This window comes from Heloderma suspectum, chromosome 2 (assembly GCF_057233095.1).
Source record: "Heloderma suspectum isolate Gila_16-S chromosome 2, 16-S_ref, whole genome shotgun sequence".
In the NCBI taxonomy this organism is placed as follows: domain Eukaryota; kingdom Metazoa; phylum Chordata; class Lepidosauria; order Squamata; family Helodermatidae; genus Heloderma; species Heloderma suspectum.
This window is the reverse complement of record NC_139459.1, coordinates 342,560,371-342,576,752: the sequence shown is the minus strand read 5'-3', so window position 1 is coordinate 342,576,752 and position 16,382 is coordinate 342,560,371. Positions and strand designations below refer to the sequence as shown.

At 45.0% G+C, this 16,382-nt stretch overlaps 1 protein-coding gene across 1 annotated transcript; it reads left to right on the top strand.

The window, feature by feature from the left end:
* The first annotated feature begins 212 nt into the window (after positions 1-212).
* MRPS18B (mitochondrial ribosomal protein S18B) lies at positions 213-16,176 on the top strand. The gene is made up of 7 exons (XM_084840848.1): positions 213-312; positions 3,199-3,349; positions 7,909-8,006; positions 9,426-9,494; positions 9,951-10,017; positions 13,534-13,593; positions 15,840-16,176. Exons 1-7 carry the CDS (start codon positions 223-225, stop codon positions 16,052-16,054), a joined length of 750 nt encoding a protein of 249 aa, XP_084696974.1. The 5' UTR covers positions 213-222; the 3' UTR covers positions 16,055-16,176.
* Positions 16,177-16,382: the final 206 nt, after the last annotated feature.

The window sequence follows — 16,382 nt, the reverse complement described above, 5'->3', positions numbered from 1 at the left end:
TAAACTGTTATTGGTTTGCTGCTGTAGATTTATTATTCCTTTTCGAGTGATTAATTGAAGCTGATGGTGAATAAAAATAAGTAAAATAAGTAGCGTTTGTAAGATAAGTAAAAATCAAAGCAGTGCTTGAATTCACAGAGCCAGCGGAAACACGCTTCCCTCTGAAGGTGATCTTGAACGTTGAGAGCTATGGCGCATGCGTGCGGTTAGTCGTGCCCCAAGATGGCGGCCTCCAGTTGCGCCATGCTGCTGAGCAGGACCCTCGGCCATTTAGTGGTGCGCTCGGTATTTAGGAGGCCTTTCTGGGTCCAGGTGAGTAGCAGTTTGCATATTATCAAAGTGGGCGCTTAGTGCGTGACGAAATGCTGGTTTTATTATTACGTGGGGTCAGAGATGTCCAGAAAGGCAAGATCGCGGCAATTGTATTTTCTGCCTAATTGGGCTGAGGACTTCGCTCCGCCGTTCATGATGATATTCACAAGCCGATCCTTTACATGTTTACTCGGGTGTACATTCCAGTGCGTTTCTATGCGGCTTCCTCTCAAGTAATCACGCGCAGAGAGGATTGCAGCCGAAGACGTTGTGAGTTCTACCACTTCTCGTGATTTTCTTTTCTGTTTCTCTCTCATTACACGAGGTGGTTTCTCTTTCCTTCCGAATATCCTGTACTTTGTAAAGTTTTATGTTAAATGAGAGCATATGTCCTTATCTTCATGCTCGGGGAAGCATATTGACTGCATTCTATGATGCATTTTATGATGCTGATCAAATGAGAAGATTTCATTTATGTAGAGAATCCGCTTATCGTTTAAAGAGACGTTCTTAAACTGCTGCTTCTCCATTTAATGTCTGCTATAGAAAATCCATTTTTAACGGAAATGGATATATTGTTGGAATGGGCCCCCTGGGAAATATGGATTCTAATTCTACCTATATTCGTTATAGACTACTTTATGGAATGCAGGTCTCTGCCCTGAGAAGCTTACAATCTAATATGACATATCCACTGATGGTGTGTTACAGTAATGATAGTAACAATAATAGCCCTGGGTATGCTTGCTTGAAAGTAAAATGGCTGAGTCTTGCTTTTATCATCCAGGCAGGAGTACCCCCAGCCACTTTCCTCTCTCTAGACCAGGAGTCTGTGCTCTCCAGATGTTGGGCTGCAGTTCTTATAATTCTTGACCGTTGGCCATGGTGGATGGGGCTAGTGGGACTTCAAACAATAAGAGCTGCACTGGATCAAACTGAAGGCCTATAGACCAGCATTCTGTTAGCACAGCATCCCTGTGGGAAACCTGCAGTAGGACATGAGTGCGATAGCATCCTCCCACTTGTGTTCCCTAGCAACTGGTCTACAGAGGCATACTGACCCTAGTTTGGAGGTGATATATAACTATCACAACTAGTACCCGTTGATAGCCTTGTTCTCAATAAATTGGACTAACCCCCTTCTAAAACCATACAGGGCCATGTCTAGTAATAGGAAATTCCATAGTTTTATTATGTGCTGTGTGGAGAACTACTTTCTTTTATCTGTCTTGAATCTCCCAGCGTTCGGCTTCATGGGATGATCCTGGTTCTACTATTAGAAGAGAGGGAGAAATGTCTCCCTGTCCACTTTTTCCACACCATGTATCATAAGGACTATTCCAGAATTGGAAAAATGTTGACTAGTTTCTCTGAAAGATCCCTATTGAGCCTCTGTGGAATCACTTCTCCCTTCTAATTTTTATGGCTAATAATTTTGTTCATAAGCATTATTTTCCACATGCTCTTCCTCAACATTCCAAAAGCAGGCACAGTAGCTGTTCTCCATCTCTTTGCTAATAATTGGCGTGATCATGTTAACATATACACTACCATTACTTGATCTTCTCTTCTAACTTGGTTCACCAAATAGCCCCAAATGGCCATTGGTGTGGAATTGGATCTTGTATCCTATCACATCTTTTATAGCAGGGTATGACTCTCCAGATATTTTGGTCTACAGCTCCCATGAGCCCTCACCATTGCCTATGCTGGCTGTGGCTGATGAGAGTAGTAGGCCAAAAAATCTGGAGGGCCACAATTTGCACACACCCCATTTTATGGCCTAAAAATAATATCCTGCTGATATTTAACAGAGTTGCACTGCCATCAGAAACTAGCAAAAGTACAGCAAGTATTTCATTTGGCAGGAAACATGTTTGCAGTGTCGACTGGGTATAATACGGCACGTACTAGAGTGCCCTATCTTTGCATTGGATCCACAGAAAAAAGCAGGAGACTACTTATCTAACCAAAGTAAATGGAGAGTAGTTGGGTGTACTTATTGGTACCAGGAGCTGGCAGCTAGCAATGCAAACTGATGATTGTGCCTGTGTTGGTTATTGCTTAGATATCGTATGGTGGCATCTACATTATACACTCTGTCCTGCAGTTCTCTCCCATACCGTCCTCCATTACCACTGTTAACTACAGCTTCTCTCCCCCACCCCTTCAACATTCTCTGAGAATGAATAGAGTGCCTTTAGCTCTGCACCGACACTAACCAGGGCTTGCAAACAAGCTTCAGACCCTGCTTAAAAGCAAACTGTGGGTAGTGTCAGTGCAAATGTGATGCTACAGTGGTTGTTGCAGCCAAATGGATGGATGTGCGGGGTCAGGAGCATGCAAGCCCACCTCCACTATTTTAACTATGGTTTAGAGATGGCAGAATTATGCCTGTACTGGGCTGTAAGTAAAACAGGTTAAGTGAAAATAGGAGTGATACTTATTTTTTTGGCTGTTTTGAGGATGAATGAGGGAAATTTATTGCCATCTTGTATGCTGAAATGACAGTGGGAACTGTAGAGAGTACTCTTAATTTTTGAATACTTGATTGAGAGATACAGCTTTTCAAACCTGCTGTGGTGTATTGGAACTGAGAGCCAGTGTGGTGTAGTGGTTAGAGTGTTGGACTGGGGAGACCCGGATTCCAGGCCCCACTCGGCCATGAAGCTCCCTGGGGGACTTTGGGCCAGTCACTGACTCTCAGCTAACCTACCTCACAGGGTTGTTGTGAGGATCAAATGGAGAGGAGGACCACGTATGCCGCCTTGGGCTCCTTGGAGGAAAGGTGAGATAGAACTGTAACAAATAAATACAAAATAAACTCTGCTTGTTTCCTGCTACCTGCCTCTAACATTTGTCCTGCTTTGCTTTGTCTTCTCTTAGAATACACCCGGCACTTCTCTCCTGAAGACTGGGCCATTGCCATTCCGTATCTACAGCACTGAGGCCAGCCAAGATGAACCCACAGAGCCGGTTGCTTCTGACACAGAATCACGTTTTAAAGAGAAGCCGTGGGAATACTTGGAGAGTGAAGGTATCTGTCTGGGGGCACATAAAGACAGCAAATGTGTGGGTGTGGGTGTAATTAAAGTGTCAGGAGTAGCGTGTCATAGTAGAACAATAGTGAAATCCATACTGCTGAGGATGTTTTTGTACAGATAAATGTGGATAATGTCTGCAGCCAATCATTTTGATTTGTGCCTAACAAGTAACAGTCCAACTACATACAGTTGAAGCCAGCTGACACTCCACCCCTTCCCCAAAACTGCCAGAATTAGCTTTTAACTTAGACAAGCTGGAAATGGCTATTTATAGAAGCACTATATGGGTGCCTTACCCTGGCTACATGTAGAAGCGTTAGACTACGAGTGGAGAGATCCAGCTTCAAATCCCCACTCAGCTCTCTGGATGACCTTGGGCCAGTCACATGCGCACACTCTCAGCCTAAGAATCATATACACTTCCTTGGAGGACAAGCAAGATATAAATGTAACAACTAGAGAGGGGCAGGGCATGGCGTATTGTCGAGCTGCAGCCGTCTTGAATTCCCTGTCTGCTGCAGATGTGCTTTCTCGGCCTTCAGAATGAAGTGCTTCTGTGGGGGTATTTGAGGCAAATGCCTTATCTCTTTTTCAGCTACAATAATAATAAAGGAGCATCTGCACCCCTTTGTCAGCGCCATTGCTCCAAAACCATGAAACCTAGATGCCCGAAAGTTGGCGTGCATACTAAGGAGACCCTGGGGTGTGCAGGGTTATTTGGTTTTTTTATAACACATTAATTTTAACTAATTTCAGCATGTCAGTGTATTTGAAGCCTGCCATTCCCTAACCAGCGTGTAGCTTTGCAGTCGTTAACAGTTTGAAGGCTGGGCAAGGGGAGTCTGCTGCCCCCCGCTGTGGGATAGCCCCCCTCAGGGAAATGGAATGACCCCTCCCTCAGCTAGCTGTGGGTACAATGTGTCCAACTCTGACAGTTGCACAACTTTGCTTGAAGGATTTGGAAACTAAGGGCCATTCCTACCCGTATGAAGCCGAGTCCATTTGCTAGGTTTCTCTAAAGGAGTGCATTTGCTCTCTTTTTTTGAGGACTGAGGCCTTTTTTCAGATCTCTTCTGTGTCTCTTCCAATAAGTTCTTGAGTGACTTCATCATTCACCATTATGGAGTTGGTTTACGCATAACACTAGGCAATTCCTAGGTTGTTTAACCCAGAAATTGCAGGATGAGCGGAACACTTCAGCCACATGCTCGTCATTTCTGCTTTTAATCAATCCAGGAACGCCCCAGGTTCCTGGGTTGTTTGGTAATGTTTGAACCCAGAAACTCTGGGTTGTTTAAACATCCCAGACTTAACCCAACAATTGCCTATGATTTGTTGCTGGGTTAGCTCTGGGTTGTTTAACCCATAAACAACCCAGAGTTTCCAGGTTCAGATGTCATGGAACAACCCAGGAACAGGGCGTTCCTGAGTTGTTGACTAAAAGCGGAAGAGACAAGTATGCAGGCTACGTGCGCCACTTGGCCCCACAATTTCTGGCTTAAACAGCTCAGGAACTGCCCAGCACTATGTGCTGACCAGGTCATTCATTAGAAACAATTGCCATAGAGTGGTATGCCCTAGAGAGGATGTAGTTAGCTCATCAGTAATGGCACATGGGTTGGCATGGAGAGGACCGTGCTTTTATGGACAACCAAGTCTACGACAGAAATGTGCTTGTCTTTTTTCAGACCCATGTCCACCAGCTTTATTTATTGCAAGCATATTCTGTCTTCCATGGAACACAAGGCAGCATTCATAAGGCTCCCAGGCAATCTTCCATCCAAGCCCTTTCTAAATCCACATCTGCTTAGCTTGAGCATGGTTGCCCTGCATCATGTACCTCTAGCTCAGCCCTCCCCAGCATGGTGCCCTTGAGATATTTTGGACTTCAGCTCACATCAGTCCCAGCTAACTTGGCCAGTGGTCAGGAATGCTGGGGGTTGTAGTCCAAAACATCTGTGGGCCACCAGACTGGGGAAGTCTGCTCTAGCTACCGGGAATACACGACACAGACTTTCTGCTTTGGGTTACTCCTAGTAACTCATTTGCTATAGGCCCCCTGGCTAAGGCTGAACAAAGGGAGGGCTTTAAGTCAGTGGTAAGGTACATGCTTTGCATATGTAAAGTTAAGTTGCTGGGCATCTCCAGTTACAGGATCTCAACGAGCAAGGGCTGGGAATGGCTACTGCCTGAAATCATGGAGAGCTGCTGCTAGTCAGTACAGTACTAGGTGAACAATTGGTCTTATTCATATAAAGGAACTCCTTATAAGAATATTTAGATGTTCAGTAAAGAGTAGTTAGCACAGCAAAAGACTGCCTGTACCCATGTGAACCTGCCCAGGCCCAAACATCAGCGTTGGAGGCCCTGCTCGTTGGCCTGCCTATAAGGTCAATGAGATTGCTGGGCACTAGAATCGAGGCCTTTTCAGTGGTAGCCCCTTGTTTGTGACCTATCTGTTTTAAATTGCTTTTAGCTGAGATGCTTTTATTTAGTATGTGGCTGTCCTTGGATTATTATAGTTTTAAATTGTGTTCATAATTGTTTGATTTTAGAGCTTGCTGGGTTGGATATTGGGGGGGTGGAGTTGGTAACTACTGTTTTAAAAGTATGGTAGTTTACTGAAATCGTATTCTATGGTTTTATATTTTTATGTAAGCTGCATTGGGGGAGCTTCTTGCTCTGAGAGGAGGTCTAAAAATGTCTAAATAAAAACAATTTTGCCAGAGCAAATAGCAAGAGTGCTTGGGAAATAGACTGAAAAGCCTTCCTGCGCTACAGCATATGCTCACCCTGAACTCCCAGTGTGCCGTTGTGTACTGTGCTTACATCCTGTCTTCCATGTGCGTGGTGCTTTATAGAGTCGCCCACATGCAAAAGATAGAGCCAGAGAGATGGGCTCCTTTGCCTTTGGAAGAGCTTACTACCTAAATTTAAACAGCGAAGGAGATAATGAGAAGAGAGAGGCTGAGCCAAGGGCAGTGTGGGATAAAGAGGAGCCACTGGACTTGTGTGTGCATGAGTGAGGACTAAGCAGTTATGCCCAAATCTTCGCAGCAGAGTTCGGTTTTGAGCAGGGTTTTGAAGGACACAAGCCCTACATCCAGAGTTCAAGGCATAAGGGGGCAGCAAGGGAGAAAGGGAGCAGAAAACTTTGGGGTAACGGGGTGGTCAGGCTGGAGGAGGGAAAGTCACAGACAGGGATACAATAAGAATTAAGGACAGGATGCTACAGAGCTTTAAAGATAAGGGCCGTAATCCTATGCATGCTTGCGTGGGAGTAAATCCTGTTGGACACATCAGGACATATATCTGAGTAGTCTGCGCAAGATTACATTGAAGGATAAAAGAGTTGATTGACCCCGGAAAGACTTAGAGAGAACATGCCTGTTCTCTTTTAAATGAGAGTCCAAAGTCATATGGCCCAAGTCATTTTGCCCTGTCAGCACTGATTAAACTGAGGCTGAGCAGGCTTCAGGCTTGTTGGATCTCCTTTGTTTTTATTAGAATGCCAAGATCTGCCAAGCAGAGCCAAGTGTAAAATACATACATTTAGAATTAAAGAACAGGGTGCCTCTGAGCACGTCCCAAGTCTAAAAAATTGTTTTCAGTACCAGAACTGAACTGAGCTCAACAGTCCTTTCACACAAAAGTCTATTCCTGGGCACCACAGACTTTCTCCATTGCAGCAGCCTAACTTAAGGTGGGAAAGGTTATTTTGTCATTGCTATTGTTCAACAGTTGGGAGGTGGAAATCCTTGCTGATCTATGGGAAGCCACCAAGAGATCTCCCAATAGATCCTGATCTACTTTCTGCCGCCGCCCCCCGCCCCAGTAAAATAACAGTGCAGTGCTAAGCATATCTATCCAGAAGTAAGTCTCATTAAGTTCGATGGGGCTTGCGCCTGTGGATAGGGTTACCGCCTAACTTAAACTGCCTTAGGGTGCAGTCCTATGGGTTGTGCCCTGGATACTTGCCAAGTCATTGAAGCTGGAGGCTTACAAGTATCCTCTGCAGAGAGGGAGGTGCCTTGTACCTCTTCTCTCTGCATTTTAGGTAGATGGGTGATTTTGCCCATCTAATGCAGGCTTCTGGGAGGAAAGGAGGCTGAGGCAGCAATAGAAAAAGGTGTAAGCCAGCCACCTTGGCCTCCTTCCCTCCCCACCCCCTTTCCCCATCTCCACACTCCGTTTACCAAGTGCAGAGGGGTAGCCAGTGCAGTTCTTTCTGCGCCAGCAGGGAGGGAGAGGGGAGTGTGGTTTCCTGGCTTTAAGCTCAGAGCCAGGAAACCAAAAAATCCTATGTTCCCCAGACGCTGTCTAGGGGACATAGGATTGCTCCCTAAATCCGTTCCTTCATTAGATTACAAGCCTGTTGCTTCATGTGATGTACAGCACCTAGCACACTGGGTGGAATCAGTGTTAGTTGTATCTTAGCAGTTGGGCTCAGGGCACTGAAGCCTTCTGATGTGCTGTAATTTTGGAAATCCTTGGTAATATGCTACTGTGAATAGTTGGGTATGTTTTCTTTCTCTCTCTTCTGCCGCTTTAGAATACATAGAAAGATATGGCAAGAATCCTGTCTGGTTTGGCTACAGGCGAAATCACAAGGGCCAGATTCCACCACAGAAGACTAGAAAAACTTGCATTGTGAGTACATTTCTGTTCTTGTATCTGATGGGAGCCAGGAGAACTGTCCTCCAAGTAGATAACTTCACACTAATTTGAAAACTCACCAACCATGCCCAGCCAAACCTCCCAAATTCCATGTCTGTTGATTTCATAAGTACAACTAAGTCTGGGTACAACCCTGTCAAATTCTGTTGTCAGCAATGCAAATTGATCTTGCTTAGTTTGTACGTTTGCTCTCTTCTCTTCCCTGCCCATCTTTCAATCCAATAGTGTTTTTGTACAACCGGGAGGCTTTGTGAGTGGTGTTGAGATTTTCTTTAGTCTACCTCAGCCTTCCCCAACCTGGTGCCCTCCAGATGTTTTAGACTTCAATTCCTATCAGCTGGAGGACATCAGATTGGGGAATGACTTGGATTCCTGCACTGAGCAGGGGGTTGGACTCGATGGCCTTGTAGGCCCCTTCCAACCCTACTATGCTTCTGTGATTCTATGAATGCCAGCCTACCTCATCCCAAGAAGTCAAGACAGTGTGATGATACTTCCCTAATACTTTTATTTTTAACTCCTGCTTAGAACAACCCTCTGTCCTCCATTTCAAGTGATGTAGAAAAAGTAAGGTACAGCAGAAGTGAGATGAGCACCTGAGCAGGATGCAGAATATCTTGTCATTTTCACTTGATGGAAGTCCCGTACTTCAATGGTAGAGCACATACTTTGCATACAAAAGGTCCCAGGTCAATTCCCTGACCTCACTGGGGAAAGATTTTCAAGCAACAGGCCAAGAAAAAATTCTGCCTGAGACTTTGGAGAGCCACTGACAGTTGCTGGGCTAGATGGACCGATGGTCTCACTCTGTATATGGGCAACTTTGTATGTTCAGATCCTGTAGCTGAAAGTAAACAAGAAATGGGGTATTTACTTTTTTAAAACATCTGGTGTGTTGACATGCCTTGGGGATTTCAGCAACTGTATATACATGCCTAAATTGGTTTAAAGAATCTATAACTGTTAGAAGTGCCAGTGACCTTGCTGGCTGAGGTTGATGGGAATTGTAGTTCAGCACATCTGGAGGACACCAGGTTGTGGATAGCTGGTTTAAGGAAACGAGGTCCTCTGGTTGAGTGAGAGGCTATAAGACGTTAGATCATGGGAGGTCATTCTTGGTATTTAATGGGTTCTGTGTTGTGGATCAGACTTGATAGCTTTTTGTCGCCTTTCAGTTTTTCAGGGTTTTTTTTAAGTTGGTAGGGGTAGCATCTGTGTTTTGACTTGGCCTGGTGTGAATCTAACTGATAGAACCTTTTATGCAAGTGATTAAGTGAAACTCCCTCTTGTGATAGATTTTTAGTAAGTAATGGTATCCTTGCAGATTTTCTTCTTCATGTGTCTCCTTTAGTGATGTTTGACTGACGTGCAACCATGTTTTTGTTCCTGCAGAGAGGAAGGCATGTGTGTGGGAATCCCTGCCCAATCTGCAGAGACCAAAACCTCTTCCTGGATTATAGAGTAAGAAGAACAAGATTTTCCTTATTCCTTTATTGAATCCCACATTGCAGCTGATAGGTCTCCAAAACCGATAGCAAAACATTCTGAAAGTAATGGAAGCTCACGCCAAATTTTGAAAATGCTGGCTAAAAACTAATTAATGTGATTACTAATTAGTAATCACATTAATCAGAGCAGCGGGAACAGTTAGAAAAAATAAAAGGGTAATTGGGGCAATATAAAGCCCTCTGGAAGATGGCTGCCTTGGCATCTAAAAACTAATAATGAATAAATCGGGCATGGTTCCCTAGGGAGAAAGTTCCATGCTTTGGTGCCACCGTAAAGAAGGCCCTTTTCTACATCTTTACCAGCAGTAGCTCAGTTAACACGATGAGACTGTCTGTAATAGATCTAGTGTCCATGCTTCCTTTTCTGACTTGCAACATATAAAATCTGGTATTCCCTTTCATCCTGCAGAATGTGAAACTTCTAGAACAGTTCATCTGCCCCCATATGGGCATCATCTACCATCCTACACGCACAGGTAACCCATCTATTGCCATTCACTGCCACTGTTCCATATAACTCAAGGGTGTTGAACCTCTTTCAGCCCAAGGGCCAAATTCCCTGTCAGAGTAGCTCTCGGGGTGCCATAGTCCAGTAATGGGTGGGGACAAAACATGAAAAATACCTGCATATTTTAGGTTAAAGCTCTTCAATTAACCAAACCTTAGGAGAGGCATTTCAGCCTTATAAAATAGGCAGGGTGGGGTGGGGGACTGCACAGAAGCCAGGAAACCACGAAACAACTGGTGGTTGGAGGAAAGGGGTAGGAAGGGGGTATGGCCATCTGGGGAACCACAGGGGTTGGATATGGCCCCTATGCCTGAGGTTTTGCACCCCTGATTTAAATCCTTACCTTTTTGATCATCTATGTTTTGAGGTTCCTAGCTTTGCAAGAAAGTGAGATAACTAATCCTGTTTCTCCCTCCTCAGCCATGATGTCATTGGCCAGCTGACTTGCAGTCGTAGCTTCAGTGGCATTTCACATGGTACCATCTTCCCTCCCTGCCACAATGCAAAAACATTAGTGTACAAACTGCCCCAGGTGGAGGACAGGTTGCCATATTTCTTTGCACTTCGGAGTCTCTACATTGTTGCTCAACCTTGGATCCCCAGGTATTGGACTACAAATCCCATCATCAGGATGGGGCTTGTGGTCCAAAATCTGGGGACCCAAGGTCAGGAAACACTGGGTACATGTGTGGCCAAACTTCTTGCAGGAATGGGGAGCACAGAAAACAACCTCCCTGAACTGTAAATTTGTATAGAATTCATGGCGCTATTATGGAGCCATTTGGGCAAATTGTGGAATACTACTGTAAACATATATGTGTGTGCAAACAACAGGGGTTATATTCTGAATGTGCAGGAAAAGCAGACCAGAAGAGCTAGTACCATTTAACTGCTGTGTTCCAAGTCTGTAGCTGACACTGCTGAGAACATAGACCGCGAGATCTCTGGGCAAGGAGTGTTAGGGCTATGTTAAATGAACAAAACGGGTAGAAAGAGAGGTCAGGAATTTTCTAGCAGGGGAGTGAGAATGAGGAGATGGAGGCACAAGGAGGTTATGACTAATTAGTTCAAAAAAGACTTTAAAGCGATGGGAAAAACATAAGAAGAGCATGCTGGATCAGACCAAGGGTCCATCTAGTCCAGCTTTCTGTTCACACAGTGGCCAACCAGCTGTCGATGGGAAACCCACAAGCAGGACACGAGCGCAACAGCACCTTCCTGCTCATGTTCCCAGCAACTGGCATACAGAGGCATAATGCTTCTGATACTGGAGAATATATAGCCATCAAGACTAGTTGGTCTTGATAGCTTTATCCTCATGGATTTGTCTAATCCCCTTTTAAAGCCATCTAAGTTTGGTGGCCATCACTACACCTCATGGGAGTGAATTCCATACTATTTGCTATGTGCTGCGTGAAGAACGTCTATCTGTCCTGAATCTCCCGCCAGTCAGCTCCATGGGATGACCCCGGGTTCTAGTATTTTGAGAGAGGGAGAAAAATGTCTCCCTATCTACATTCTCCGCACCATGCATAATTTTGTAGACCTCTATCATGTCCCCCGTACACTCCTTTTTTCCAAGCTAAGCAATCCCAGCTGTTGTAACCTTCTCTTATAGGGGAGATGCTCCAGCCCCATGTTCATTTTAGTTGCCCTTTTCTGCACTGCAGAAAATTGACTGAAATTGTTTAGCAGTAGATTCAGGACAGACGAAATACTAACTTCTTTCACACAATCCATCATTACTTTTTATGAAATTCTCTGCCACAAAATGTGGTGATGGCATAAGGCTTAGATGGCTTTAACAGGGGTAGGTGGGCATTAGATTCTTGGAGGATAGGTCTATCAGCAGCCATTAACGATAATTTCTAGCCTGTTACATTTATATCCCACCTTTCCTCCATAGAGCTCAATGTAGTGGTGTAAACAGTTCTCACAACAACCCAGTGAGGTAGGTTAGGCTGAGAGAGTGAGCCAAGGTCATCCAGTTGTGAAACTGGGTCTCCCCGAGTTCAACATTCGAGCCACCATTAATCTGACCCTCTTGTGCCCAAGGAGCCATTAATTTCTGCTGCCATGGGCTAAAACGAATGGCAGCCATGAAAAAGTCCAGTTCTATGCGAGCTGCTTTTAAGTTGTGTTGAGACCAAGTGATCAGCCAGTGTGAGACCTTGGCACTTGCAAGGATGAGAAAAATGTTGTCCTCATTGAGAGGCAGTAAAGCATACTGTTAGGCAGCACATTTCGCAGGGGAAACCACAGCGTATTCGGCTTGGTTTTGAGAAGATACTGATATGAAATATATTTATGTGACTGGTGTGATAGTCAGAATACTGCCAGGATTTTACATTTTCCCCTGTGCAATTTTGAGCATGTTATGAATACTGAAGAAATTCTAGTGTCCACTGCCTCTGAACTCGGTCCCAAACTGATGTAAAGGCCTGGTCCCTTCTCTGTTCTCTATAAGGAGGGGTCCACTTGTTATGCATTCCAGTTCTTCCTGTGTCACCTTTCCCCTGTACTTGATACTGGTGAGCTTATTATGCTGATTTTTACATTTTCTGGGTGGCCTCCTGAGTGCAGTCTGCAGGCCAGAGGAAATAGCTGGCCACACACATGAACCACCTTGTGGGTGGTCATGCTGTGTAATTGAATTGTGTTCAGGCTTAGGAGAACGACAACAGCTCAGTGGCAGAGCACATGCTTTGCATGTAGAAAGCCCCAAATTTAATCCCTGGCCTCTCCAGTTAAAAGGGTCAGATAGCAGGTGACAGAGAGGACCTTTCTCTGGCTGAGGCAGTGCAGGACCACTGTCAATTGAAGGAGACTGATTGGCACTGTCCCTAATTCAGGAAATAGTCTGACCTGCTATAAGGCCGCTTCCTGTGGCCTCCTGTGTGTCATTTAGCAGTCAGGGCATCACAGTTAGGGAGCATATTTCATTCTTTCTTTTTTCTTCCTTTTTTAATGAATATTCTGCCTTTCAGTTTAAATGTCCAAAGCAGCTTACATAAACATCCTAAAAACAGTACAAATAATCAACTAAAATATCAGATCAATCAGAAACTCTGAAGTAGACCCTTGTTTTGGTCTGGTAACTATAATCACAGCCTGTTAAAGGTTTTGGCGAATAACATAGTTTTTAACCTGGGGCCTTAAAGATCTCAGTGTAATTGCCTGGTAAATTCCCAGAGGGCCTATTCTACAAATGGGGGGCCAAGACAGAAGAGGCCCTGGTAGAAATCCAGCAAGCCTCCGAAGGAGGAGGTACCTTGAGTAGGGCTTCTGAAGACCATAACAAATGAGCAGATGTGTACAAGAGAATCCACTCTTGAGCATGTCCAATACTGCCTACAGAATCCAAAACAGATGTTAGAAATGTGTGAACTGTCATTCTGGACACCCCTTGTTGTGAGCAAGTTCTTTTGCCTACCACAGGAGTCTCCACTGCACTTTTGAAACATTTCCTTCCTTCTGTTTGCAGGTATCTGTATGAAGAAGTATAAGGAACTGACCATAGCCATTCAGGAGGCTCGAGACCATGGTGAGTAGCATGAAGTTGGGCCTTGGAGGAGAGCAGAGTTGAATGGAAGCAATGGAGTGCTTAAGAACATAAAAGCCAGTGTGGTGTACTGGTTAGAATATTGGACTGGGACCCAGGAGACCTGGATTCTAGTCCCCACTCAGCCATGAAGATCACGGGGTGACTCTCGGCCTAACCTACCTCACAGGGTAGTTGTGAGGATAAAATAGAGAGGAGGAGGACCACATAAGCCACCTTGAGTTCCTTGCAAGAGGGAAAAAGGCGGGATATAAATGTAACAAATAAATAAGAAATAGAAGAGCCAAGCTGCATCAGACCAAAGGCCTATCAAGTCCGGCATCCTTTTCCTACAGCGGCCAACCAGATGCCCCCATGGGAAGTCCACAGGCAGAACATGAATGCAATAGCACCCTCCAGCTTGTGTTCCATAGCAGGTGGTATTGAGAAGTGTACTGTCTCTGATACTGGAGATAATATATAGACATCATGACTAATAGCCATTGATAGCCTTACGCTCCATGGATTTGTCTGATCCCCTTTTAAAGCCATTCAAATTGGTAGCCATCAGTACATCTTGTAGTTACAAATTCCATAGTTTAACTACGTGATGTGTGAATCATAGAATAGAATCATAGAATAGTAGGGTTGGAAAGGGGCCTACAAAGCCATCAAGTCCAACCTCCTGCTCCATGCACGAATCCAAGTCAGAGCATCCCCGACAGATGGCTGTCCAGCCTTGTCTTGAACACCTCCAGTGTGGGAGAGCTCACCACCTTCCTAGGGAATTAGTTCCATTGTTGTATTGCTCTAACAGTCAGGAAGTTTTTCCTGATGTTCAGCCAGAATCTGGCTTCCTGTAACTTGACCCCATTATTCCGTGTCCTGCACTCTGGGATGATCAAGAAGAGATCCTGGCCTTCCTCTCTGTGACAATCTTTCAAGTACTTGAAGAGTGCTATCATATCTCCCCTCAGTCTTCTCTTCTCAAGGCTAAACATGCCCAGTTCTTTCAGTCTCTCTTCATAGGGCTTTGTTTCCAGTCCCCTGATCATCTTTGTTGCCCTCCTCTGAACCCTCTCCAGTTTGTCGGCATCCTTCTTAAAGTGTGGTGCCCAGAACTGGACACAGTACTCCAGATGAGGCCTAACCAGTGCTGAGTAGAGGGGAACTAGTACTTCCCGGGATTTGGAAGCGATGCTTCTATGAATGCAGCCCAAAAGAGCATTTGCCTTTTTTGTAGCCACATCACATGGTTGGCTCATATTCCACTTGTGATTGACAGCAATTCCAAGATCCTTCTCTCTTGTAGTGTTGTTGAGCCACGTATCCCCCATCTTGTAACTGTGCCTTTGGTTTCTTTTTCCTAGGTGCAGAACTTGGCATTTATCCCTATTAAATGTCATTCTGTTTTCTGCCCAGCCCTCCAGTCTATCCAGATCACTTTGAATTTTGTTTTTGCCTTCCAAAGTATTAGCTATCCCTCCCAATTTTGTGTCATCTGCAAATTTGATCAGCATTCCCTGCACCTCCTCCTCCAAGTCATTAATAAAAATGTTGAAGAGCACTGGGCTCAGGACTGAGCCCTGCAGTACCCCGCTCGTTACCTCTCCCCAGTTTGAGAAGGTCCCATTGATAAGCACTCTTTGAGTCTGATTCTGTAGCCAACTGTGGATCCACCGGATCGTTGTTTCATCTAGCCCACTTTGAGCTAGTTTGCTCATCAGGATATCATGGGGCACTTTGTTGAAAGTTTTGCTGAAGTCGAGGTATATGATGTCTACAGCATTCCCACGGCTGTAGGAAGTACTTCTGTACTACTAGTAGTAAGTAGTAGGAAGTACTACTGAAGAAGTACTTCCTTTTAATCTGTCCTGAATATCCCCTCATTCGGCTTCATGGGATAATCTTGGGTTCTAGTATTAGGAGGGAGAAACGTCTCCCTGTCCACTTTCTCGACAGCAGACATTATTTTATGTACCTCTATCATATCCTCCCAACCTGCCTTTTTTCTAAGCTAAAAAGCCCCAAACGTTGTAACTTTTCCTTAAGGGGGAGTTGCTCCAGCCCTTTGGATCATTTGGCTTGCCTTTTTCTGCACAGTGCTTCCAGGATAATGCAACCCTGCCCATACTGCAAATTTGAAGCGTGAGATGGTGCTGGAGCCCAATACTGGAAAGGCAGGGGCTGATGTTCCCTCTTTGGGGCAGCATTAACATGCTCTTCTTCTGACCTCTTTCCTCCCTCAGGCCTTTTATCCTTCTCCATCCCTTTCACCAATTTTCAAAGTGAGGATCACAGCAACCAGCATCCAGCTGTCACCAAGACCCCTCCATCTCCAGCTCTGCAGAGCAAGTCAGCGTGGTATGAGTGGTATGAGTGGCAGCAGCCCCCGGAGAAGGACATTAAACGGATCAGGAGGATTTACAAGGACTATCTGAAGGAGGAGAGCGGCCCTCCGTGAGTCGAGCAGGCAGCAATGGACAGAATCAAACAATCGAAAAGCCTCTGAAGAGCAATCCAACAGTAACTTTGGCTACCTTCTGTTTTCTCATCTTCCAGTCAATAAAGCCCTTATCAGTGATACTGGTGGTTGAACTTTTTTCCCTGATAACAACTGTGTTGGGGGCAGGGGGAGAACAAAGCAGACAAGTGGGTATTCAGAAACTATCAAGTCCTGCTCTCTGCTTCAATAAAAAATGCTATTTGAGTCTGTCCCTACAGTATGTCATGGTCAGTAGTGTTGTGGTAAATTTTGAAGCGCAGGCACTCATGACAGTCCCCACAGTCCA